This window comes from Tursiops truncatus, chromosome 10 (genome assembly GCF_011762595.2).
Source record: "Tursiops truncatus isolate mTurTru1 chromosome 10, mTurTru1.mat.Y, whole genome shotgun sequence".
NCBI lineage: Eukaryota > Metazoa > Chordata > Mammalia > Artiodactyla > Delphinidae > Tursiops > Tursiops truncatus.
The window spans coordinates 3,442,760-3,470,451 of record NC_047043.1 but is presented as its reverse complement, the minus strand read 5'-3'; the positions used below and the strand labels follow the sequence as shown (position 1 = coordinate 3,470,451).

At 48.8% G+C, this 27,692-nt stretch overlaps 1 protein-coding gene across 2 annotated transcripts in view; it reads left to right on the top strand.

Annotated features, from left to right (window-relative positions):
* LYRM4 (LYR motif containing 4) overlaps positions 1–27,396 on the top strand; it is a 125,369-nt gene extending 97,973 nt beyond the window's left edge. For both annotated transcript variants that reach the window (XM_073810291.1, XM_019945191.3), the window contains one exon: positions 26,965–27,396. In XM_073810291.1, coding sequence (XP_073666392.1) covers positions 26,965–26,993 — 29 coding nt within the window. In that variant the 3' untranslated portion in view covers positions 26,994–27,396. The remainder of the gene's footprint in view (positions 1–26,964) is intronic.
* Positions 27,397–27,692: the final 296 nt, after the last annotated feature.

Genomic DNA, 27,692 nt, shown 5'->3' with positions numbered 1-27,692 from the left:
CCCTGCCCCCACCAAGAACACTTGGAGGATGTCCAGAAAAGCCATAAGGATCCACCAGTGGTTTGAGCTGTGACTTTGAAACCCAGCATGTAAGAGAGCTGTTGTGACACGCTGTGTGGCCTCGGTTAAGCATCTGATGTTTCCCTCACCTCCATTTCAGTGTCTGAAATAATGAACCACACAGCATCCCTGCTACCTGTGTCCTCAGAACCTCTGAGAACTAATGAGCTGGTGGCCGTAAGATGCTCTTTATGAGAGTCTTGGGCTGCAGGGCCTCTCGTAGGAAAGCTTACGGTCGAGTGCTTTTTTTGTGAGCATGGTTTCCTTTAGGTCCTCGTTTTGTTATCCTCGTTTTATATATGCTTATAATATTGCTTAATATCACCCCATGAATACCTGTTTCTCTTATATTTTTGAAAACCTGAAAATATCACACATATTAATGAAGTTTCACTGAGTTGTTGCTGAGCACTCAGGACTGTACATCCAACAGAAAGCTAAATTGGCTAAATATTACTCAGCTGATTGTCTATCTTATGGTGTCATCCTGCCAGCCTAAAAAGTGTAATAATTAGTACAAAATTTCAATTTTAAAGTACAGTTTTGTTGTACCAAGCATGTCAAAAAATAAAATTTTGTTAAAGGAGCTGTTCTAGATGATTAAAAAAATGAAACTTAAGCTCTGAAAAAAATCCAAAACTCACACTTTATTTTATAGTTGGAAGTACATTTTAAAGGTACTTTGTAAATGTACACGGTTCAGGTCCTTCCCAGACACTGTTCAGTGGGGCCTTGCAGGGAAGCATGCTTCGGGCTTCCGGGCCGGCGGCAGGCGGGTGACGAGGCACGCTCGGTGCCCCAGCAGCTTGCTGTCTCACCGGGAAGCAGGTGTGAACGTGGGTGACGAGCACCGCATGCGCGGAGAGCGTATTAGAGAATGTAAGCAGTCAAGGGACAGCATGGCGTGTGTGCGCCGAGGGGCTGCAGTAAATGAAAAGCTTAATCGGTTGTGGAGCGCTGCTGGTGGAGCGCTGCTGGTGGAGGCATCGTGTCCAGGCCGCGAGCTCGTGGAGGGTGCGGGAGAGGCGGCAGGGACGGGAAGGAACGGAGGAGCCTGGAGGTCACGGAGGGAGCCACCGTGCTGCTCGGGGTGGGGGGGCGGGGGGCCAGGGGAGAAGTCTGGGCTAGCGATGCGGGGTGAGCAGTCAGTAGGACCGCAGCACCGGTGCCGAGGGCCTGGGAGCACGCGTCTGTTATAGACACACTGCGGGCCTTCCTGACGTTCATGCCGTGTCACATCAGCGTGTGCGAGGAATGAGGGGTGAAGCGTTACTCTTCTGCTCCGTGGCAGCCACGTCCCGTGTGCGTCTCCCCCCGCAGCGACGAGGGTCGCGCGGCTTTGCGTCACCCAAGCCCTCACCATCGCAGCTCGGGGGCCGCGGGCAGCCTGACTCTTCGCCCTGGCGCCGCACACCTAAGCCGTGGGGAGCTGAGCGCGTTAGGTAGAGGGGAGGCAGCCTGAGGAGGGGCGGGAAGGGCTTGCCTGGCGCGGCGGCTGGCATGCCGGGCGGCGGGCAAGGCCGCAGGACGGCCCAGCTTCGCGCCTGACTCGGCAGGCGGTGCTGCCCGCCGGGCTCGGCCCGTCCCTCGGCTCCGCCCTCCGCCCCGCCGCACGCCCTCCACGATGGGCGCTTCCGGCCCGGGCCGCCACCCCTCGGCCGTGCCGGCAGCTCCGCGGCTCGCGCCCTCCTCTCGCGGCCCGTCCGGCAACGCCTCCCACGGCGCCTTGGCCCCGGGGGCCTCGGGAGGCAGCGGGCAGCCTGGGCCGAGAAACCACGAGAGCAGGGAGGGCAGCCGCTCGGCCCCAAACGGCCCGGCAGCCCTCGGGGGTGCGGGGTCTCTGGGAAAGCGGGCGGGAAACCCCATCACTTAATACCCTGTGGGAGGATTTCTTCTTTCTTATGTTCTTGACATATTCCTTACGAATAAGCCGCTCCTCCGAGGCTGCACCCGCGCCCCGCCCCGCAGGCGGCCAGGGATGGAGGAGATGCAGGCACCCGGTGGGAGCACAGGGGGCCCTGGACGGGCTGCCCCCAGGAAAGCTGACAGAAGTCGGCCGTCCCGGTGGGGCGGTCACCCCAGACCTCCCTCACCCCCCCTCTAAGCATTTCTTTTTCTGGGGTATGAAACGGCTTTTCTGGGAGGAAAGCAATTTGATGTCAGGGGCTCTTTGGAGCCTTGGGAATTAGGACTCAGAGCCTTGGGGACTGGAGCTCAGCTGCTGGTGGAAAATACACTGTGAATGTTTTATTCAGTAATGCATGTATAACATTGAGCAGAATCCAAACACATAAATCACTTATACAATAGCCGCTAAAAGCTCCCTTCCCGCGTTTCAGACCGGCTGCCAGGATAGCTCACAAAGTCCTCTGTTGCCATCTGCTGGTGGAACGTCTTATTACGCTGTTAAATCTTGCTCTGTTTTTAGTTCTCCCGAGCCTCTTCGTATCCTCCTGCACTCGAGTTTCCCGAGGGTGACATCTGCCTCCACAAAACCAAAATGCCTTGTGTGTCTGAGGACTGCAGAAGAGAACAGCGGCACCTTTAGAATCCTGCTGGGACAGAGAGAACAGGGCAGACAGATAATAAAGCCATTTTTTTCTCTTGGCTTTTAGCCGGGTCTCTGTGCATATCCAGGCGGCCAGAAGCCAGCCTGCATCTCCGGGTCGAGGACTCAGTGCTCAGTCGTCCTCAGAATAACAGGGTCCTGTTGTCATGGCTGTCTGCTTCTCACTGTCTGTCACAGTCCCCAACATATTACATCAGAGAAATAGGAATTATTAGTATCACCAGTGAAACCTGCCCGTAATTCAGCAAGAGCTCACATGATTCCCGGTTGAGAAACCTTACCCCAGAGGAGACAGTTCATCACCTGCATAAGACATGGCTGAAAATTACTGGGTAACTTTTTGACATCAGTTCAAAACAGCTGTTGTATCCTGAATGACCGAGGTGCACCAACCCAAGCACCAGGCTGAAGATCTTCAGAGCAGCCCTGGGTCTTGAAGCACTGACAGATGCCACTTGCCCTTCTCAGGTGAGTCTTCAGCAACATCCGTGAGCCGTTCGGGACCTGCGGTGGCATGACTGAGGTTGCACCTGCTGAGACAATGCATCTAGCATCTCAGCTCTCTGAAGTTTCACAAAGGGCTGGATGGAGGATATCCAGAGTGCAGCCACTTGGTGACTCGGGGTGTGTGGCAGGGACACATCGGTGCCGACGGGCCTGGGGACGCCGCAGCGTGATGCGGGCAAGCTCAGGGACTACGACTGCAGGTGACAGTGCTCTTGTTAGGCAACGGTTATCCAAAAACCGAAATTAAGAGGCAGAGTCGCTAAGGCGTACTGGGCTCTTCGCATCTGGGCAAGGCTGTAAGCCCCAAAAAGATGCTGTCTACTGACGTTATCTCCTTAAAGAAAAGTTAGGTCATGGGTGAAAAAAATCATGCTTCAAAGTTAGAGGGAAAAACTAAAAAGCAGGTTGTCTTTCACTTTAACATAACCTGCAGAAAGGAGAGTGGGGTGGTAGGTAGAACAGAAGTGAGAATCGTCCTTTTCATAGAAAATACGGAGCTGTGTGAACCCGGGGTCACAGCACCACCCATATCCCCATCTCCACCCTTCCCATGAAGGGCCTGTGCCCTAGACAGTGCCATCTTCTTTTCAATTCCACAAATGTGACAAATGTTCAGTTACTTTTTATAAAGTATAGATTTGGGGCTTCCCTGGTGGCACAGTGGTTAAGAGTCCACCTGCCAATGCAGGGGACACGGATTCGAGCCCTGGTCCGGGAAGATCCCACATGCCGCGGAACAGCTAGGCCCGCGTGCCACAACTACTGAGCCTGCGCTCTAGAGCCCATGAGCCACAACTACTGAGCCCGTGTGCCACAACTACTGAGCCTGCACTCTAGAGCCCGTGCTCTGTAACAAGAGAAGCCACCGCAATGAGAAGCCTGCGCACCGTAATGAAGAGTAGCCCCCTCTCTCTGCGACTAGAGAAAGTCCGCGCACAGCAACGAAGACCCAACACAGCCAAAAATAAATTAATTAAACAAAAAAAAAGTATAGATTTTTCAGTCATGAAAACTCTAGATTAAAAAACTGAAAGTTCGGGCTTCCCTGGTGGCACAGTGGTTGAGAGTCCGCCTGCCAATGCAAGGGACATGGGTTCATGCCCCGGTCCAGGAAGATCCCACATGCCATGGAGCGGCTGGGCCCATGAGCCATGGCCACTGAGCCTGCGCGTCTGGAGGCTGTGCTCTGCAGCGGGAGAGGCCGCAACAGTGAGAGGCCCACGTACCGCAAAAAAAAAAAAAAAAAAAAAAAAACTGAAAGTTCAAAATAGAACTCTGGTAAGATACACATAATAAAGTTTACCATTTTAACTATTTTTAAGTACACTTGTTAGATTTTTTTAACAGGCTCTTATTGAGTAAGAACCTAAGAAATGACCAGCAAGGAAATGCCAGGCCTCACATGCTTACAGGTGCAAAGCCAGTTGAAGCACCAGGTGCCATTCCTAAGCCTAAATCCAAGCTGCAGAAAAGGGCGTCAGCCACAAACCCATAAATACCTGTAACAGCCTGGAACACTTCTGCTCTAAGTAAAATGCTTAGTTTGACTAAACCTGCATGTGGGTCTCCTTCAAGGCTAAAGCCCTGTGAGTTTGGATGTACTCATTATGTGCTTATAAATTCCCCTTCTTCCACAAATTTTTAAAATTTTGTCAAACTTGGGCTTCTCTGGTGGCACAGTGGTTGAGAGTCCGCCTGCCGATGCCGGGGACGCAGGTTCGTGCCCCGGCCCGGAAGGATCCCACATGCCACGGAGCGGCTGGGCCCGTGAGCCATGGCTGCTGAGCCTGCGCGTCCGGAGCCTGTGCTCCGCGACGGGAGAGGCCACGACAGTGAGAGGCCCGCGTACTGCAAAAAAAAAAAAAAAAATTTGTCAAAGTTTAGTTAAACTTTATTTTTTAAAAACATCTTGCATAATATTAAACACAATGACATCAAAAGTGTCAAAAAGCAGTAAAGAGGTACTGTTTTATAATAAAACAAAACGTTTACTTTTACATAATACTGCTCATCCGCTTAACCCCAGCTGCAGTAAATACAGTGTGGCCTGTGTTGTGAATTGAGCTTGATACTCTCTCGCCTGACTTTGAAGTGTATTGTCGATCAGAGTTGTGATGCATTAGCCATGTTGATAGAGTCGCGCTGATGAGATGGTGTGAACTTTGACTGTTTCTCCATGGGCCTTGGGCTAGGAGCCTGGACGAGTCACAGCTCTCAACCCACCAGCTCCTGTCATTTAGAATAGGCTGCCTGCCCTCTGCAGACCTCTGTCTTCTCGCCCCTACAACAGAGACTTTAATAGCTGTTTCCTAGGGGTGTTAACAAGGGTGACATTCAGTTCTGTGTATAAAGTGCCCAGCATAAGTGCCTGGAACTTAGTAGGTGTTCAGTGAACATTAATATGACGCTTCTGTGGGGATTAAATTTATCTGCAGCAACCACTTAGAAGTCCTCTGATTTTAAGAAAGACTATTTATTTTTAAGGCTTTAAAGTATTAACGTGTTTGTGGAGAGCAAAACTTCTGTGTCTAAAGGATTAAGCTCATTTTTACCTTTTAACTTTTCTTAAAGATCTCTAGCACTTGCTTCTATTTAAAATCCGAAAGAACTTTTCCTTTCTATTAACCCTAACCCTTCAGTTTCTTTTACTTTTTTCTCTTTCTTACCCCCCAGTCTTAAGTCCAAAGTCATTTCTGTCACCAGGTTAGTTTTCTGTTGCATCTTTGTGTTTTCTTGGGTTTTGAGCAGGGGATGTATTAGGGTTCCTTATGTAATGCTCAAAAGTCATAATATGTAAGGTTTTTTGTGACATACTCTGGAAATCACTCATAAGAACACTCATTGTCCTTATTGGCTACTTACTCAAAATTCTTTAACTAAGGGAAACTACTTAGTATCATTTTTCTGTATATAAAACTTTGGCAGACATTTTTTTCTTTTGTCATCATGAAACTTAATTTGATAATAGCCTCTCAGAGCCCCTTCTCTACCATTAGTCTGGAACCCTTTTTCAGCTCCTGGAAGACAGCACAATCGTTTTTGTCTTTGTGAGTTGTAGAGCTCTACAATGCCCAATACATTTTGACCAAGGGCAGAAGTGAGTTTGCAGCACATCAACTATATGTAACACGGTTGGGAGAGGTCAGATACTGGACAGAAGGCGTGACTTTTTCTGCAGCTCATGTGAGCTCAGAGCCTCCTTTGCAGGTTGATGCTGGAAGGAGAAGCAGACCAGAAATGGGGATTTGCAGAACTGCAGGAGACATGCGCCATATCCCCCCTCAAACTATATTCTGATGAGGATAACTTCATTGGTGGTTTCCAGGTAACTTGCAAGGAAGAGCCTATCAACTCTGCCTCTGCTTTGTGACTGGAGCTATCTAGAAAAAAGCAGGAATTCTGTCTTTTTGGAGAGTGGGTCAACAAAATAGTAAGTAGTTTTAATTAGAGTAATAGGACATTAAGTGCGGAATATTAAAATGTCCATCATCCAGGGAAAGTGATTTTAAATACAGGTGGACATACAGAGAAATATATTCGCCAGCCAGGTAGCAAAGTCAATATTTAAAGGACACTGGAGTTCTTATAAGAAGAGACTCAAAGAAGGTGCTCGGTATCAACGCAGTGAGATTACAAACTTCAGCAGCTTTTTAAGGCTCTCTCTGAGTGGAGCCAACCCCAGGAGTTTGGTTTCTGCTGGTCTGGTACCCTCCTGACAGATTCTGGAAGCAACAGTTCTATACTGGTCCTCAAAAGAAGAAGCTGTACAATCCAAGAATTCCACCCCTAGGTACAGACTCAAGAGAAATGAAGACGTATGTCCACACAAAACAGTGTACAAGAATGTTCGCAGAAGCCCTGTTCACTCTAGCCAAAAAGTGGAAACAACCCAGTGGCCATTAAGTGATGAATGGATAAACCAAACATGGTCCATCCACATGATGGAAGATTATTCAGCCCTAATAAGGAATGAAGTACTGATACCTGCTCCAATGTGGATGACCCTTGAAAACATTATATTAAAGAAAAGAAGCCAGACACAAAAGGATGTATTTTGTATGGTTCCATTTTTATGAAATGACCAGAGTAGGCAAAGCCACAGAGACAGAAAGTAGATGAGAGTTGCCATAGGCTGGGAAGGATGGGCGGCTTGGAGTGGGTAACAGTTCATCGGTACAGAGCTTCCTTTGGGGGTGATGAAAATTGATTGTGATGATGGGCACACAAGTATGAAACCATTGAATTGTACACTTTTTGTTTGTTTGTTTGTTTGCGGTACACGGGCCTCTCACTGCTGTGGCCTCTCCCGTTGCGGAGCACAGGCTCCGGACGCGCAGGCTCAACGGCCATGGCTCACGGGCCCAGCCGCTCCGCGGCATGTGGGATCCTCCCGGACCGGGGCACGAACCCGCTTCCCCTGAATCGGCAGGAGGACTCTCAACCACTGCGCCACCAGGGAAGCCCAATTGTACACTTTAAGTGGATAGGTTTTACAGTATGTAAACTATATCTCCATAAGGCTGTTAAGAAGAAGAAGAGACGCCAGGAAGAGAGCAGAGTTCTTCTATGCACAGCTCTGCTCAGTAAGAAATGAAGAAAGTCTAACAGTCTTCCTGCGGTGTCAACTCCTAGGGCAGCTCAGCGCGCCATGAGCAGAGGCTGTGATTAGAACCTGTGGGCCTCGCCTTGGTGCAGGTGCCCTTCCCTAGCCACCACCTGGGGCTGTGGAGACGGAAGTGCTCTAGTTAAGAGAAGCCGTTCGTGGAATGCTGTGCGCCAAGCACTGTACTAACACGTTATCAACACTATCTAAGTTATATAAGATTGGCATTCTCCCATGCTATAGGTGAGGAAACAGGATTCAAGTTTAGGTATTATACGCAAGGTTTCAGAGCTGATGAATGGCAGAGCGAGGTTGTATACCAGGTCTGTCTGAGGACAAAGCCCAGGATCTGAACTGTAGATTATCCTGCCTGCCCACTTTTCCACTCCCAGCCCAGCCCATTCTGAAAGACAGCAGGAAACTGGACAGGTTATTTAGAATATTGACTTGGTTTTAAAAGTATTGAATAGAATTGCTGTATGATCCACTTCTGGGTGTATGCCCAAAAGAATTGAAAGCAGGGACTCAAACAGATATTTGTATACAGTGTTCATTGCATTATTCACAATAGCCAAATGGTAGAAGCAACTCAAGTGTCCATTGACAGATGACTGGATAAACAAAATGCAGTATATACATGCAATGGAATATTATTCACCCTTGAAAAGGAAGAAATTCTGATACAGGTCACAACATGGATGACCCTTGAAGGCATTATGCTCAGTAAAGTAAGCCCGTCACAAAGGGGCAAGTACAGTATGACTCCACTTATATGAATAGGTCCCTAGAGTGTCAGATTCATAGAGACAGAAAGTAGAATGGTGGTTACCAGGGACTGGGGGAGGGGGAAGCTAGTGCCAATGGAGACGGTTTCAGTCTGGGAGGATGAGAGCGCTCAGGTGGGTGGTGGCGATGGCTGCACAGACATGTGAGTGCACTTAATGCTGCAGAACTGCGCGCTTTAAAACGGCTAAAATGGCAGATCTTACGTTGTGTATATTTTACCACCATAAAAACCATATTGGGTTTGTTTCAAATTCTAGAGCCGGGAAGACTTGTCGAATGGATTCAGCAGGAAAACTTCAAAGAAAACCCTTGTCTTTGGAGGAGACAAGGCCCTTGGCATCCCCGCCTAGGGAGCTAATTCCATTACCATGAAAGCACATCTGGCGGGAATGTGCACTGTGGTCACAGTCCCCGGGAGGGCAGTTAGCCAGCAGCGGAGGGGTGTGAGCAGAGATGAGGTTTCTTAAACAAATAAACGTTTGCTTCCGTCTTCCGTCAGTGTTAGTTTGCAATGGCTGGACTTCTTGTTTGTTTTTTAACTTTTTTCCCTTCTAGCCTTATTGAGGTATGATTTGCAATAAAAACTGTGTATATTTAAGTGTATGACACATATACACTGTGGAATGATTATCACAGTTGAGCTGATTAAAACATCTATCCCCTTACGGTCACCTTTTGTATGTGTGGTGAGAATACTTGAGATTTACTTTCTTAGCAAATTTCACATATACAGTACATGGATATGAACTGTAGTCACCATTAGATGGGGACCCCTGGGTCTCCAGAACTTTCTTATTTGATAAGTCAAAGTTTGTACCCTTTGAGAAATATCCACCTCCCCTCCCCCATCTGGTAAACACCATTCATTCTAGTACTCTTCTTTACTGTGAGTCTGACTTTTTTCTTTATATCTCTACATACACGTGAGATCATGCAATATTTGTCTTTTGTGTCTGTCTCATTTCACTTACCCCGATGTCCTACAGGTTCATTCATGTTTTCACAACTGGAGGGATTTTCTTCTTTTTATGGGTGAATAATATTCCTGTGTGTGTGTGTCTCTGTTTGCGTGCACATGCGTGCATGTATATATACATAACGTTTTCTTTATCCGTTCGTGTGTTGACAGACACGTAAGTTGTTTCTGTATCTTGGCTGTCAAGAGTAATGCTGCATTGAACATGGGGGTGCAGAGATCTCTTCAAGATACTGGTTTCATTTCCTTTGGGCATATATACCCAGAAATGGGAATGCTAGATCATATGATAGTTCTGTTTTTAATCTCTTCGAACCTCCATACTGATTTTCATGATACCTATACCAATTTATTGCTTAACTTTTTATTATGGAAAAATATGAACAAATAGAAAAGTCGAGAGAACAGTATAATGAGTCTCATCCTTTTGTGATTACATACTCACGGCCAGTGGCATTCTATCTGTATGCCCACCCATGCCCGCCCACATTATCTGAGAAAATTCATATTTTTTTTTCTTTTTTTTTTGGCTGTACGCGGGCCTCTCACTGTTGTGGCCTCCCCCGTTGTGGAGCGCAGGCTCCGGACACGCAGGCTCAGCGGCCATGGCTCACGGGCCAGCTGCTCTGCAGCATGTGGGATCTTCCCGGACCAGGGCACGAACCCGTGTCCCCTGCATCGGCAGGCGGACTCTCAACCGCTGCGCCACCAGGGAAGCCCCGTTCCCTGACTCTTGATAGGCTTACTTAGCTCTGATAAAGTAGCAAAGTGTGGTTATGAATCTATATAGACAGAGATGTTTTGAAAAGGTCATAGGTTTTGGAGTCAGAAGACCTGGATTGGATTAATCCAGCTGCATAATTCATGTACCAGCTGTGAAGATGTAGGCAGGTCACTAAACTTCTCTGATTCTCTTTACTCATCCATAACATGTATGTATCGTGTAGTGTTAGGATATTTGTAAAAATTAAGTGAGAAACTAAGTAATGAAGCCGCTCAGCCTGGTACCTGCCCAGTAAACGTGACTTTCCGAAAGACGCATTGCTCAGCAGGTAGAGCAGGCGATCCTCAACCTTAACCCCAGAGAGGCGGGATGTTGAGGAATGGGATGCAGAAATGCCTTCTCTCCTCACTCTGGGGGGTGTCCCAAAGCCACGAGAGTTGGGTACAGTCATAGAAACTTGCCTGGGGTTAAGCCAGGTCAGAATTTCCGATCTGATGATGAATCTTGATCTGTCAGCTGGGGATCCAGGACTGCATGAAGAAAAAGGTATAAGTTCGGGACAGAGTTATGAAGCCAAGGCATGTGATGATTGCCTCTCGATTATGATTTGCATCCTGCTTTTTCCTTTCCACTCAAATTATATTTGCCAGGTCATTAAATATTCTTCTACAATGTCATTTTTTTTATAACAGTCATTTTTAAAGTGGAAATGTACACGCCAATTAAACCACTTCCGTGGTGTTTAACAGTACCTCTTATCACAATAACACATTTTCAATTTTCTATTTTTAATACTATGGAAAATTTTAAGTTACCCTCAAAAACATCTTAGAACATTACTACAGGGAATGTTTAAGTGGTCTTTTAAGTTTAATACATACCAAAGAAAATAAATAAAACAATTAAAACCTGGCAAACCTGGACTACTAGTTTAGAGTTTAATAAGAATTGGTTATGAGAAGTTGACATTGCAGAATTCTGAAAAAGATATATACTTTTTAAGAGTACAGATACATCTGAGATGTTGTGAACTTATACTGTACAATTAAGGCTTTTTTTTCATTTATTGATTTTTTATTTTTTTAACAACTTTATTGGAGTATCATTGCTTTACAATGTTGTTAGTTTCTGCTGTATAAGAAAATGAATCAGCTATACGTATACATATATCCCCATATCCCCTCCCTCTTGCCTCTCCCTCCCACCCTCCCTACCCCACCACTCTAGATGGTCACAAAGCATGGAGCTGATCTCCCTGTGCTATGCAGCTGCTTCCCACTAGCTATCTGTTTTCAATTTGGTAGTGTATATATGTCCATGCCACTCTCTCACTTCATCCCAGCTTACCCTTCCCCCTCCCCGTGTCCTCAAGTCCATTCTCTACGTCTGCATCTTTATTCCTATCCTGCCCCTAGGTTCATTAGAACCTTTTTTTTTTTTTTTAGATTCCATATATATGTGTTAGCATATGGTATTTGTTTTTCTGTTTCTGACTTACTTCACTCTGTATGACAAACTCTAGGTCCATCCACCTCACTACAAATAACGTGATTTCGTTTCTTTTTATGGCTGAGTTCATCTATCGATAAACACTTGCGTTGTTCCATGTCCTGGCTATTGTAAATAGTGCTGCAGTGAACATTGTGGTACATGTTGCTTTTTGAATTATGGTTTTCTCAGGGTATATGCCCAGTAGTGGGATTGCTGTGTCATATGGTAGTTCTATTTTTAGTTTTTTAAGGAACCTCCATACTGCTCTCCATAGTGGCTGTATCAATTTACATTCCCACCAACAGTGCAAGAGGGTTCCCTTTTCTCCACACCCTCTCCAGCATTTACTGTTTGTAGAGTTTTTGATGATGGCCATTCTGACTGGTGTGAGGTGATACCTCATTGTAGTTTTGATTTGCATTTCTCTAATGATTAATGATGTTGAGCATTCTTTCATGTGTTTGTTGGCAGTCTGTATATCTTCTTTGGAGAAATGTCTATTTAGGTCTTCTGCCCATTTGTGGATTGGGTTGTTTGTTTTCTTGATATTGAGCTGCATGAGCTTCTTGTATATTTTGGAGATTAATCCTTTGTCAGTTGCTTCATTTGGAAATATTTTCTCCCATTCTGAGGGTTGTCTTTTCGTCTTGTTTATGGTTTCCTTTGCTGTGCAAAAGCTTTTAAGTTTCATTAGGTCCCATTTATTTATTTTTGTTTTTATTTCCCTTTCTCTAGGAGGTGGGTCAAAAAGGATCTTGCTGTGACTTAGGTCATAGAGTGGTCTGCCTATGTTTTCCTCTGAGAGTTTTATAGTGTCTGGTCTTACATTTAGGTCTTTAATCCATTTTGAGTTTATGTTTGTGTATGGTGTTAGGGAGTGTTCTAATTTCATTCTTTTACATGTAGCTGTCCAGTTTTCCCAGCACCACTTATTGAAGAGGCTGTCTTCTCTCCGTTGTATTCTCTTGCCTCCCTTATCAAAGATAAGGTGACCATATGTGCGTGGGCTTATCTCTGGGCTTTTCTATCGTGTTCCATTGATCTATATTTCTGTTTTTGTGCCAGTTCCGTACTGTCTTGATTACTGTAGCTTTGTAGTATAGTCTGAAGTCAGGGAGCCTGATTGCTGCAGCTCCTTTTTTCTTTCTCAAGATTGCTTTGGCTGTTCTGGGTCTTTTGTGTTTCCATACAAATTGTGAAATTTTTTGTTCTAGTTCTGTGAAAAATGCCATTGGTAGTTTGATAGGGATTGCACTGCATCTGTAGATTGCTTTGGGTAGTAGAGTCATTTTCACAATGTTGATTCTTCCAATCCAAGAACGTGGTATATCTCTCCATCTGTTTGTATCGGCTTTAATTTCTTTCATCAGTGTCTTATAGTTTTCTGCATACAGGTCTTTTGTGTCCTTAGGTAGGTTTTTTTAATATACATATAAATTTATTTTTTTTATTTATTTATTTCTGGTTGCGTTGGTTCTTCGTCGCTGCACGCGGGCTTTCTCTAGTTGCGGTGAGTAGGGGCTACTCTTCGTTGCAGTATGCGGGCTTCTCATTGCAGTGGTGTCTCTTGTTGCCGAGCATGGGCTCTAGGTTTGCAGGCTTCAGTAGTTGTGGCATGTAGGCTCTAGAGCACAGGCTCAGTAGTTGTGGCACATGGGCTTAGTTGCTCCGCGGCATGTGGGATCTTCCCAGACCAGGGCTCGAACCCGTGTACCCTGCATTGGCAGGTGGATTCTTAAGCACTGTGCCACCAGGGAAGCCCCTTGGGTAGGTTTATTCCTAGGTATTTTATTCTTTTTGTTGCAGTGGTAAATGGGAGTGTTTCCTTAATTTCTCTTTCAGGTTTTTCATCAGTAGTGTATAGGAATGCAAGAAATTTCTGTGCATTAATTTTGTATCCTGCTACTTTACCAGATTCATTGATTAGCTCTAGTACCTTTCTGGTAGCATCTTTAGGATTCTCTATGTATGGTATCATGTCATCTGCAAACAGTGACAGTTTTACTTCTTTTCTGATTTGGATTCCTTTTATTTCGTTTTCTTCTCTGATTGCTATGGCTAAAAATTCCAAAACTATGTTGAATAATAGTGGTATTAATGGGCAACCTTGTGTTTTTTTCCTTCAATTTGTTAATATGGTGTATCACGTTGATTGATTTGCATATACTGGAGAATTCTTGCATTCCTGGGATAAACCCCACTTGATCGTGCTGTATGATCCTTTTAATGTGCTGTTGGATTCTGTTTGCTAGTATTTTGTTGAGGATTTTTGCATCTATGTTCATCAGTGATATTGGCCTGTAGTTTTCTTTCTTTGTGACATCCTTGTCTGGTTTTGGTATCAGGGTGATGGTGGCCTTGTAGAATGAGTTCGGGAGTGTTCCTCCCTCTGCTATATTTTGGAAGAGTTTGAGAAGGATAGGGGTTAGCTCTTCTCTAAATGTTTGATAGAATTCGCCTGTGAAGCCATCTGGTCCGGGGCTTTTGTTTGTTGGAAGATTTTTAATCACACTTTCAATTTCAGTGCTTGTGATTGGTGTGTTTATGATTTCTATTTCTTCCTGGTTCAGTCTCGGAAGGTTGTGCTTTTCTAAGAATTTATCCATTTCTTCCAGGTTGTCCATTCTATTGGCATATAGTTGCTTGTAGTAGTCTCTCATGATCGTTTGTATTTCTGCAGTGTCATTTGTTCTCCTTTTTCATTTCTAATTCTGTTGATTTGAGTCTTTTCCCTTTTTTTCTTGATGAGTCTGGCTAATAGTTTATCAATTTTGTTTATCTTCTCAAAGTACAATATCATTTTTAATGACTACATATTAAGGATATGCTTTAAGAGAAAGTTATGGTCACCTCTCTGGCAGCTAAATCAAAAATCTAATAAAAAGTAAATTAACCTGAGAAATGAAAACTCTTTTAAGATTTTCTTTGGCCAAGTGCTTGAATGTACTGGCTTTGCTCTGTTTTGGAGGGAGAATATCAGAGTTCCCCCCTAGAATCTTATTTTTATGAATTTCTCCTTTCATTTCTAATAGTTTTGGCTTTACACGCTCAGCTACTGTCTATTTAGAGCATACAAGTTTACATCTTGTAAACTGCTGCTACATCTTTTTTGTAAATGTTGCTCATTATTCAATTTAGTGCTTTTTAGACTCATCTCTACCTTGTCCACTGTTAATATAAACTGGTAGTTTTTTTCCCCAGAATATGCCTGGTGTATCTTTATTCATCCCTCAGTGTTCAGTCTTCATTGCTTGTGTTTCAGGAGTTTTGTCTGTGTTGTTGCCAGTCCCAGCTGGTCCTTTCACATTTCGTGTAACAGCTGATGGAGCTGATTTTGTTCCTTTCATCTCGTTCTGTTATTTATCATGACTGGTTTTCTCTTCTTCGCTTCTTTATTTGTGTTGGTTTTATCCAGTAGCTACTCGTGCCGTTTCCCCCTCTTTTACTAGCTTGGGAATTCTGTCCTACTTTTCCATGTCGTTAATGATTGTCTCCTGTAGCCTGATGCTGATAATTAGAAGCATACGTTTTTTTACTGTTATTTGAAAAAGGATACCTGGTTTTTCCATCAAGACATCCTGTCTCCCTACCTGTGTAAATTTCACAAGCAAGTCCATTCTTCCCAGTTGTTTCTTCCTGAGTCCAAGTGCGCGAACTGTGCACTGCTGGTCCTCCGCCTCTCCCAGCAGCTTTATGTTATAGGCGGCCATTTGGGTCAGGTTTCGTCCATCTGGCTCCTAGATTCCCTTAGGTGTTCTGTTATTTTCCTGTGTCCTCTCACTGGGCTTCAGGTCTGGTCGTTAGCCTACCCTGCATGGCTGCAGTTCCATACGTGACAAAAGGGAAGTGTTCCCCCCTCCCAGGGACTGGTGCCGTAGTGGTGGCCGCAGCTGCCTGTCTTCACGTCCCAGGTCCCCTAATGCAATCCCAACTCACGAGCAGAGAGCGTCAGCCTCGTTCTCCAGCCCCTCCTTGACTGACAGAGCTCACTGACAAGAGGCCAGTGTCAGGTGGACCTCGTCCGGCCACACCCCTACCAGAGTCCCCAGGGCTGGCCTCCAGGCCCTGCATGGTCCCCTGCAGGTCCTTTTCGGGGGGAGGTTCTCACAAGCTCATCCTGCCACAGCCCAGCTGCCCCACTTGCCTCCAAGACTCATGACTGTCTCGGGCGGGAAGGCGAAGCCGGGAGGGGAGGGGAGCGTGGCGTACTCGGGTCCCCAGGTGCCCCGAGCCCCTCCCTCCGTGCTCTCAGTAGAGAGAATGCAGACTCAGCTGGTTTTGTGGTGGGAGCCGGGAACCTAGCTAGTCAGCACCACCTCCAAGAGTGCTGGCCTCCCGCTTCCCTTCAGCAGGGCCCGCGCCTTGGGCAGGCACCTCCTTCTCTTGGCATCATTCGTTGTTCAGCAGGGATTGACTGAGGCACGCTCCTAGGCACGAGGCGGGGGTGAGGATTCAGTGTGAGCGAGCAGAAAAACCACATGTGACCAGAGAGGGATGATTCTAGCTGCTGAGCGGGGGTGGGCTGGGCGGGGCAAGGCCCTGTCTCCTCCTCGCAGCCGCTGCGTCAGTGGGGTCACAAAAGGTATCCCCCGGGCCGCGTTATGAGGACCAGCCTCCAGCTTCTCACTGGAGGGTGGTAAGGAAGCTGACTCCACACTGCTAGGTGCTAGGTGCCAGGGGCACGCAGAGGACACAGCCCCTGCTTTCCAGGAGCTCTCCGCCTCCTGTGAGACAGAGGAGTAAACCCATCCGGAATAAAGGCAGCGCGGTGTGGGTGTGGCTGGGACCAGGGCTGGGACCTGCAGAAGGCCACGCCCACCGCAGGGTTTCCCAGAGCCTTCAGGCCGCATCCCAGGTCTGCTCCTTTGTGCCTGTGGGAGAGCCCCGCGGGGACCTCGCTGGGCTGGGACGTGGGGCAGGGGGCGCTTCCTAGGCAGGGACGCTGATCTCAGGACAAAGTCCGCCAGCTGCTCTTTTCTGCAGTCGTGCTGGTTACGCAGTGGGGTCGTTATCTCAGCCCATCTGTGAGAGAGGGACATTTCTGAGGTCATACTTTTAGTCCAATTGGATGCATAAGTAAAGGGGGGGAGGAACAAGTGGAAAAGAGAAAAAAGGCAAAAAACACGTGAACTTATTAAAGTAATATATCTTCCAGGAAAAACACTTTTCTCCAAAATCTTGAAAAGGGGTGGGCGGGTAGACGAACCCTACCCTGGAATTGATCGTGTTTTCAGCTGAGCTACTGGAAATGAGACCGAACCTAGAGCTATGGAAACACGCTGTTGGCCGTTTACAGTTGTGCAGGCTGCGTGGACACGTGGGGACACGTGTGTGGTATGAGGGTTCTAGGTTAGGAACACAGACTGTACGTGTACGTGATCATTTGTGAACAGTGTCTTCCAGCTTTTCAAATGTAAACGTGACGAAATTGGTACTTAGAAATAAAAATAAAGTTGATTTGGGGTGGTGGGATTACGGTTGATTTTTTTTTTTTATTTCTTTTCATGCTGGGTTTATAAACCACCATGTATTCATAGAATTAACTGAGACTGAAAGGATTAGAATTTAGAGATTTGCTTCAAGTCAGAGTACTACATATGAACCCTGTGATGTTGGGTAAAGTAACTTTACCTCGTAGACCCTCATCTCTTTAACTAAAAGAGACATGAGGACGACACCCACCTGCTCTACGCACCTTGTAAGAATGAGGTGAGCCGATAGAGCGCATACAACCGTGTAAACCGTCAAGTGCTGGAGAGAGTTTAGCTATTACTGTGTCACACACAGAAGTATGAAGCTGTCCTATTCCTAGTAAAATGACTGTAGTCCAAGTTCTCCAAAGCAGTGGCAGTGAAGAAGGCCTGTCTGCTGGATTGCAGGTGCCTTAACAGAACAGAACGGTCCCAGGCTCTTTTTAAAATCAACCGTGGCAAAAAGTTGGGGCAGGAAGATTCATTTCCGCGCACTTTCCCCTTCGCAGTTCAAGGTGAGCACGTTTAAGAGACAGTCTGTGTGCTTCAGAGAAAAGCCGTGTGCACCGAGGCCATCTCCCCAAGGTGGGGGGAGGAGGCTGCCGCAGTGGCGAGAAGTTCCTCTGGGCTTCCTTCTCCCCGGGGAGCCAGGGGGGCACGGAAGGAGGTAGGTGGAGGTGGCCCTGTGCAGGCTCGCCCGGGCAATCTGGCCTGTGCACCGTGTCGCCCGCTGCTGCAGCCTGTCCTGCTCTGGGGCAAGTGAAAGCCGGCCCAGGGGAGGAGAGCCGCATGGCCTGGCCACTGCTGAGTGCTGGCCGGGCGTCTGCAGCTTGTGATTCAGAGGCCTGGTTCTTTCCCCTGTTGTGGAGTCAAACTGGCAGTTGGCTTCTTGATGCCGCTGCCCACAGCAGGTTATTCGGGGACCAGTTATTTCATCCACCGGGACAGCATCCACCTCGCAGTAGGTCTCCAAGGTCTGTACTGTCGGTTACGTAGTGGAGACCAGTAGTGGGCACAGCAGCCCACGGTCCTGACGTTGAAGTTGATGCTTCCGTTTGGGCATCAGTAGGGTCCCTCTGGTATCAATTCTTTGCTTCCTGGGTGTCTAATTGGAGAGTGTGTTCAGTAGCCGGGCTCCAGGGACAGAGCTAAGGCTGTGTACGGTGAGTCCTCATGTCCTACAAGGGCCTGGGAGGTGAGATTGTTAAGAGAAAGCCCCCCGCCCTCTCCTTGACCCTGTGAGCACTGAGGATACCCAGGGGCCGCCTCCCTGGGCTGGCACTGAAAGGGAAGGCCCAGCTTACTGTCCCGTCAGACCCGTGGCATCATTTCAGGCTCTGGCTCTGGCCTTCCCTTTCTCTCTCATCCAGAATAACTTCCTGATGGCCCGAAATCTGGCCGTTCTGTCCAGCTGTCTTCACATCCCCTCTGCGGAATACTGGGAGGAAAGCAGACGTGGGCCTCACGGTCAGTAGCCTGTCGCTGAAAACTCTGCATCCCTTTTCAGTAACAGCCCAAACCTATACCCCAGAGTCCCGGCCCCAGAGCTGATGGTCAGATGTTTACCCACCAGGGCAGCACAGGCATTGGCCCATCAGAATGAAAGCTGGCCAAGCTGGATCTGGAAAGTAGTCCACCAAGCCAGATGGGGACCCCAGCGCGAGGCCCAAGCCTCCTGGAAGGGGGAGACCGGGTGGCAGAGGGGGGGTCGGAGCAGCAGTCAGGTGCCGAGTGTGGAAGTAGTTCAGCGTTTTCACAAGTGTGGCCCTTACCAGCTGAAAGTCAGCCTTGCCCTGTCTCCCGGCCAGCAGGGACCCTGTGCTTCGAGGGGTCTCCTTCCTCCAGACATCCCTGAGAATCCCCAAGTGTCCTTTCACATACGCTGAAGTGTCTCCTAGACCCTGCCAAGTTGGGGCCTGTGGAAGACGGCGGCTCTCCGGGGCTGAGTCACATCGAGCAGGGGCACGACTTCACTGCCCGGCAGTGTTGGCGGCCCTTGTCCCCACCGTCCAGGACCAGCTCCTCAGGGGCTTCCAGGAGCTCGTGGGCTTCTCAGGGCTGGGGATGGACGGGGGCGTGTGTGCTGGGTTGGGGCCCGGCCTGGCATCGCTTCTTAGCATCTGGGCCCACTGCTCCCTCTGCGAGTCTGCCGGGCACTTTGGTTCGTGATGGTGTTTGTCTCGGTGTCCACTGGGCTGCTCTTTCAACCTAACTTCGGAGTGAGGAAGACAGAAGGGAGCCCAGTTAATCAGATGTGCTGGGGTATGTCGGCCCCAGTGTTGTTTAAGGAAGCTCCCAAGCCCTGGGAAAGTGAGGGCATTGCTCACCGTCTGTTCCAGTGTCCCTGCATATTACCCAGCAGGTCCCAGCGGGGCTGGGAGCAAAGGAAGACAAGGCAGCTGTTCGAAAGAAAGAAGGAGGTCTGTGCGTCCTGACACGAAAGGATGCTGAGCTTGAAAAGTAGCTTGCAGGAGAACGCACGGACTGTGATTCCTCATTTGTTTGTCTCTGTTGTTTGCCCCCCACTTCGCGCATGAGGGTCCTGGCCTGGCCGCTGGCTGTGGTGGCCTGAGGCCCGCGTGCAGGGCTGAGGGGCACCGAGCCAGGCAGCAGCGTGACCTCTGACGGACTTGTCTCTGGCAGCTTGCCGGGGCTCTCGTTGTCGCCGTCCCGGGGAAGTGCCGCTTTCACTCTGACATGACGCTCGGGCCCTGGGCTCTGCCCGCTTCCAAGAAGGGCTTGGTGACCGAGTTGCTGGTGCTGACCTGCCGCTGGGTGGCTTTCGCCTGCAGAGCTTCCCCACCCACGCCGGGGGACTGCAGGCCACTGGCCAGCAGAGTGTCTCTGGTGTCCCCTCGTGGCCAGCGAGTGTGAGTGTGGAGGGGGACGGCCAGCACCCGTCTCCTGCTTCACCCCGAGGAGTGCCCGGCAGCTGCAGAGAGCAGGTGCGGAGGGGGACGGAGGACACAGCCCCGGCCCTCGCTGACAGTGTGGCGTTTAGAGCGACACTGTGGGCTGCGGGGACGCTTCCTCCCCCACCTGGTCTCACAGCCTCTGCTCCACCTTCTGGAAGGGCTGGGCCCAAAGTGCACCTGGCGGGGAAATATCAACCCTGGGTTTTGTTTGGTTTTGGGGGTCGTATTCACTCACTGGGGGAAAAAATCTGACCGTAATTTTAGAATAATAATGATGAAGCCCTTAGATCAGCAGTCCTGCTCGCTCAGGGGAGTGAGTCAGTAGCAAGAGAGACGTGACTGCACCGTCACCCCGTGTCCCTCCTGAGAAACTCAAGAGTGGCCCAGGCCGCGTGTGTCCTGGAAAGCTGGCCCTGCGGTTCGGGGCCTCGTCCTTGTTGGGACCCGCTGCCTCACGTGCGTGTCTGTTCCTGCAGAGGGGACCCCCGCCGGCCGCCCTTCACTTCAGGCTCCTTTGCGGCCACAGTCCTCTGAGACCCGTTAAAATGGTCTGATTTCCTTTACTCTCGTGGCCTGGAAAACGAAAGAAGCCATCACATTATAGCCTGCTTTTTTCTTGTAGCTGAACATCAGCCGTGCAGAAAAGCAACAGAATGGCCCAGAAATCTGACAACAGTTGATAAGAGGGCAACCATGTAATTCATCATCCAGACTGGGCCCCTTGAGGCGAAAGAGACCCCGTTAGCAATCAGGCTGGGATCCTCTGTGTGAACTGGACATGTGGCCACGCCAGTGAGAGTGCACACACCTGCACCTGTGTTCTCTCTTGTCCCAACAAGCAACGGCGAAACACAGTAGCTATTAAACGGAACATGGGATTTAGGGAAGAGATATGAATTTGTTCATCACTCTGCCAGGAGCATCACAGAGGAAATAAGAGGTCAGCTGCTCACCACTGCCCTCCACAATAGGCATAGCCAGTATCTGAACTTCAAGGCCACAGAGCAGAGTGGAAGGGGGTTGGGGGGAGCACAGAGACTCTTCCCTGGGTTATTTGAACGGACCTCCTTTCTAGTTGTCGGCTGAATTTTCACACATCTAGTTTGAGTGCTTCAGGTGTTCTCCCATTGCACGAGACCATAGCAAAATTACAAGTAGCAAAGTCATGTTACTATATGTGAGCATTTTTAGAGGAAGACCATGCAACCTATATTCTTAAGTTTTGGTTTCATAATATCTCTTGTTGCTAAACAGAAAAGACTGGGAAAAATTATATATAAGGTTCAGTAATCTCTTTCATTTTGCTCTTTAAAAATTATTAAGAAGCACGAAGTATGGTAAAAATGGTTTATTTGAAAAATGTTTGTTAGGGCACGTGACTTGACTAAGGCTGTGACAGTGACTCTCTGCACTGGGATCTCACTGGAGAGAATTACTGTGTGAATTGCAGGCAGCGTGGAAAGCTGTCTGACATTGTTATGAAACAGAGGGGGCTATAGGGGCCACAGAAGGACGACCTGCTCACCTTCACGGCACGGGCAGGCAGTCGGCAGAACCTGCAGGCTGACAAAGATTCATTATCTTGGTGGCTTAAAGGTTGCGGGGGAGGCTTCCAGAGCCCCGATCAAGTGCAGCTGCCCCAGAAAGGTGTGATACCATTAAAACACGCCTCACAGTCTGGGTGTGTCAGGAGGCACTCAAAGGCACAGCACAGATACAGTGCATCTTTGTGAAGAGCCTGAGCTGCTGGACAACGTGGGAAACATTTTTATATTAAAATGAGCATAAACACAGCGTAGAGCAGAATACACCAGTTCCGTGAAAGTCACCAGGAGACTTTCCAAGGGCTGCTCCAGTTGCTGCAGCCGCTTCAGCAAGCCCCAGACCCCCATGAGTACGATTTTGTGAACAAAATGCTACTTCTGGATGACAGGGTCTGTCTTCTAACTCTCCTATTCTGTTCATTTCTCTCTTTTAACTGAATCCCCAAAATGCTTTAATGTCTTCCTTTTCAAAATGTTCTTTTTTATTCTTGACTTCATATTGAGTCAAATAAACATTTCATTTTCTCAAGTAATTCAAAAAAAATCCTGTTGGGATTTTTATTATCATTGTGTTAAATATAATTTGGCAAAAGGTTGACATTTTTGTATGACTTAGTCTCTCCATGAACATGCTGTGTCATTTTATTCAAACTTATTTTGTATTTCTAAGGTGTGCAGTAAACCACACACATTTCTTACTAAGGTTGTATCCAGGCGTGTTGGGTTTTTTTGTGGGACGGTTGCTGCTGCCTTTTCTCATTATGTTTTCAGTGTGATCCACTGCGAAATGGAAGAAGGGCATGTCCATTTGAGCAATTACAGGCCTTCCAAGTACAGAAATTAAACACCAAAGGTAGAGTTTGCCTATAAAAGCCTTTAAATCGATGATGATAGTGTTATATTGTCCTCGTAAGTTTGTCCTGAGAGCAAAAGAATCAAATAGTTTTTTTTTTTTTGGCTGTATCGGGTCTTCGTTACTGCATGTGGGCTTTCTCTAGTTGCGGCGAGCGGGGGCTACTCTTCCTTGCAGTGCGCGGGCTTCTCACTGCGGTGGCTTCTCTTGTTGCGGAGCACAGGCTCCAGGCGCGCGGGCTTCAGTAGTTATGGCACACGGGCTCAGTAGTTGTGGCACACGGGCCCTAGAGCACAGGCTCAGTGATCATGGCTTAGTTGCTCCGTGGCGTGTGGGATCTTCCCGGACCAGGGCTCGAACCCGTGTCCCCTGCATTGGCAGGTGGACTCTTAACCACTGGACCACCAGGGAAGCCCCCCGCATGCTGTTCTTATTTAATCCTCCCAACAGCATAAAGGCATCTGATAGATTTGGGCCTAGGAAGTGTCTGGGGCCGTCGATACCTTTTCTTCAAGTCCACTCGTGTGATTCTCACAACAGCCCCGTGACATAGGCAGTGAGCATCAGACGCCCACACTGAGCCCCGCCGCTCCGAGTCTAAGCCAGGTTGAGATGTGTTGCACGGGAGACGCTCCTGGCTTCAGAGGAGAAAGCAGTGAGGACCTGAGACCCTGGACTACGTTTCGTTCCCTGGATCGTGCTCCTCCCTCCCCAGCAGGTTATTGGTCTGATGAGTCCCAGAGCTCATACGTGTTTCAGGGCCATCCAGTCATCCCATCTACTTGCGGTTGAGTCATTTGTCTGTTTCTCTAATGAAGTCTAATGCCATCTCCCAGAGTTTATAGAGCAAAAGTGTGTTTGGCTCTAATGACCCATTGTGCGTCAGACCCATAGTCTGACGTGGGGTGGAAGTCAGCTTGGTCCTGGAGGGGCTGTAGATTGCAGCTGTAATTGCACTTGCTCGCCTCCTGACCACTTCCTCTCACCCGCTGCTGGAGCGACTTGCTCCATCATTAGCACTGCAGGCTGCCCGCCCCCCCTCAATGTGAGCTGACACAGTTTACAGCCCAAACAAGTGTGACAGAACTGTTACACCAACGTTTATTGCCTCATCTCGACAGCCCTTGTGGAGATGACTTTAATGCTTACTCCCTGTGTGAACTGAGTCTTTCCCTTACCCCTCCTGTTACTGCTCTGGGTTAATCCCTGTAGCCCTGGATTACAGCTTTAAACCCCTGCTGAGCCACGTTTAAATCGTGTGGTTTTGCTTAATGGTGAGAGAGCATTCTCGTTACAGTAAACGGCCCGTCGCTATTTTTATTGACGCGCCTGTATCAATTCTGTATTTCCACTGGTAGCTCTTCCACCAAAGCACGTCATAATCACTTACTGACCAGATGTTAGAGCGAGTGGACACGTAGAGCCTTATAACCAGGGGTACCAGACCCCGGTGTTGTTAGTTACCACATCCTTACCGAGCAGGCCGGCGGGCCTGGCGCTGCCCTGGACTCTGCTGGGAAGGCAGCAGAGCCAAGCGGAGCGCGAGCCCCTGCCTCCTCCCACTCCGCCAGTCTCCATGCCGAGGAGCTGACACAGGCACACAAGTCGTGATAGGACAAGGCTGCGTGAGTGCCCCCCGGGTGGCGCAGACATTGCAATAAGTGTTCCCAGGAGAGAGAGAGCCCCTTCTGCAGAGGGGACCCAGGGGAGCTTCAGCGGTCGACTCAAAGGGTGGGTGGGCTTCTGCGTGGTGGGCGTGGGTCCACATGAGCCTGAGGGACAGACAGATGGGACCAAGGTCTCCTGGCGCCAGTGAGCAGCTCATGATCATGAGAGGGTGCCGGCCATGCGAGGAGTGTGCATAGCAGACCAGGGGGCCTGCACAGATAGAAACATGTTCATCTTCGTGCTCTCTTAAAACCATTAAGATCTGTTTTCATTCAGTTTTTTCCCCCAAAGGCCATAGAAGTGTTGTTTCTGAGTGGAATTTTTAAAATCTTATTCATACTTTGGTCAAAGTGGACTCTACGTTTGAAGGTTTGTTTTGACCTAAAAGTTTCCTAAAACTTGAGCTCTTTGAATCGCCCCAGTGCAGCTTTCTCTGGAGCTTTTCGTGGAGCTGACTGGGACCAGGTCACCTCATACAGCTGTGTTTCTTGCGAGTGCACCTACCCACCAAAGGTTCCACCCTTTAGATTGCCGACCATGAGAAACAAATGCTGCGTTGACTGTGCTGGTGGGGCCTCTGTTAGGGGGGCCGCACAGGAGAGCCATCGAGATGGCGGCCGTGGGCGCTCATGGTGTCCACAGTGAGTTGGGTGGGAAGACACGTGTTTGTTCTGGGACGCGATCAACACACTGCCGAACCTTCAAACAGTCCACCAAAGGGAGTGTCAGTTGCCGAGCAAATGCACACTTTTGGGAAGTTGTTTTGCTAGATCCATCAGGAACCATAAAAATATTTGTACCTGTTTACCCACTAATTCCACTTCTAGAAACCTTTTGTAAGAAAAGAGAATCGGAGATGCTGTGAAAGGTTCATACATGAGAATGGTAATCCCAGGACTAAGCAGGAACTCTGCAAGTGCTCATCACGTGAGAATGATCACATAAATTACCATGCATCTCTACAATGCACTTTATCAGTTACTGAAGATAGCCTTTCAAAGACTATTTAATGACATAAGGATATAAAGCTTTGAAAAGCGAGTTATGATTACAAATTTAAATATTCTGTTTATATATACACACATACAGTTTAAATGTATAAGTGAATTAAAAGACCAGACAGAAAAAATGCTAAAATATTAATAGCCACATACTCTAAACCAAATATTGTGGGACAAAAGAAGACCTTTATAAGTCCCAGTGTGGTTTTCTTTAAACTTTAGAAATTCACAGACTGTCTGTTAATGGTGCCTTCCCAGGTGACAGAGACATTGTTTCCACTTATCCTAGGGCACAGCACACCTTCTTGTCTGCAGTGACCTTTTTATCGATAGTCATATAGTCTACACTTAAAATTCACAATATACATTCACATCAGTTACGGTTTGGTTTAGTTGTATATAACAAGAAACCCAAATAACAGTAGCTTTAAAAATGTGGCGGTTTATTTTTCTCTCGTGTAAAAGAAAAGTTGGCATTAAGCCGGTAAGTTGGCTGGTGTGATGGCTCCCTGGCCATCAAGAACCCAGGCACCTCCCTCCTGCCTCTCATCTTCCGCGTGTGGCCCCATATCCCACTCACCTCATAGTGCTAGACGGCTGCTGATGTTCCAGCCATCAGGTTACAGTTGCCTCCCTCCTTGTCTGTCTCCCTCCTGGACTCTGAGCTTCCTGAGGGCAGGGATGGGTCTCCAGCCTCACCCAAGCACAGTCCCAGTACGGGAGGTGCCCGCCATTCATCTGTGGCCCAGCCGGGGCTGGGCTGCCCTTCACACCTCCTCCAGGACTTGCCGGGGCTTTCATTCAACAAATACCCGTGCATTGTCTCTGCTGCAGAGCCCTCTGCTCTCCGCTTCCTTTTCTCATTCCTTTGTCAGTGGTCGCAGGACTGCAGGACCCAGGGCCACAGCATGCCTGGGTCACCTGCCCTGCCTTTGAGGGGCTCCCAGGCAGACCTGAATGAGCACATGACCTCACACAGGCCCTGGGCACAGACCACCCAGGTGGTCCAGGCAGGCTGCAAGGTAGGGACAGCAGGCTTCACAGCCTCCCTCACGGCTGCTGCCGGCTGTAAGACACGTTAGGAGGCAGAGAGCCGGCCCCTCAGGAGGTGACAGGAAGCCCGTTACACCTTCCACCGCTGCAGCACAGGCATCCTCGCCTCTGTGTCCACAGTGACGTCCCCTGGCAGGTTCCCCAGCTGCCCCCAGGGCTCTTGTACCACGTAGGTGCCAACTGTGTTGAGGGTCCAAAGGCTGTTGGAGCAGCAAAGGACGTGAAGATCAGCTGGGAGCAGCCCTGTAGCCCTCATCCCACAGGTGAGGATGCTGAGACCAGAGGGAGGAGGTGGCCAGCGTGACAGGTGAGTGGCAGAGCAGGGGTACAGCTGTGCTTCCTCTGCCCCAGCGTGGACAGAGCTCACTAGTGCCTTACGGTGAAAGTCCATCCTTGCGGAAGAAACAGTCCTAAAGGCCAGAAATCCTGTTGGGTGAGGAGCTGCTGTGCACAGGTCTGGCTGGGTCTCACCTGGCTCAGGACAGCCCGCGGTCGGGACCATCCCAGGGGCGAGCAGGAACAAGTGGGAATCTCCCACGGTTCCCACAGTGCGGGAAGTGGGGTGGGACAGTGCCGGGAATTAGCAGAAGCGAAGCTGGTGACTGCACTCCGCCCCACAGTGCCGTTTCCAGAACGACGTCCTGTGACGGTGCACATCTGCACCTAAATGTAGAAACGCACTTATGAGCTTCACGGCTAACGGAGCCCGTGGTTCTTGATCTGTGTCTTCTCTTTGCCTCCAGGTACACATTGGCCAAATGTATTCGACTGACAAGCTCATCATTGAGAATCAAGAGAAGCCCAGGACCTAGGGAGCCGGGACCAGCCACCACCAGCAGCCGTGGACCACTTTCAGCATCCATCCTGCTTGGCAAGGGCACTCCCAGCAGACCACAAGTGGCCTCCCACATCAGCTTTAAACAGCTTCTCACTCTGCCTGATGAACTGAGCAAGGTTCCCGTTCTCCTGCAGCCTTAGCGACAAGGGGTGGCTGTCTCTCCCTGGTTCAAGTGTTAGAATGAAGAGCTGGAGCTCCTCAGGAGAATGCCGTGTATTACTGCGTCTCCTCCAGCCCAGCCCTCCTGGTAGCTCCTCAGCACTTGTATACAGCATTCCCAGAGTTTGTTTCTTGGTCCTTGACAATAAAAAGAAGGTCCCTAGGCCTCTATACCGGACGCGCCCATCATGGTTAATGCCCTTCTGTTTCCTGCTGGTTGGCCGGTCAGTGGGGAGACCAACAGGGAGGGTCCAGCCCTGAGCTGAGTCCCCCCTTTGCAAAGGCAAGTCCAAGCACAAGTAGAGATTTGGGGGCAGCGTGGAGTAGGGCAGAGCTGAAACGGTAAAGGGTGCGCCCTGCAATTCAGACCTGGGCCCAGTGGAACAGCAGAGGTGGTCTGTGTGTGGATGCACACCTGGGGACAGGTACGTACAACCTGCTGTCAGACTGTGGTCTCGGGATTGGCGACGTCAG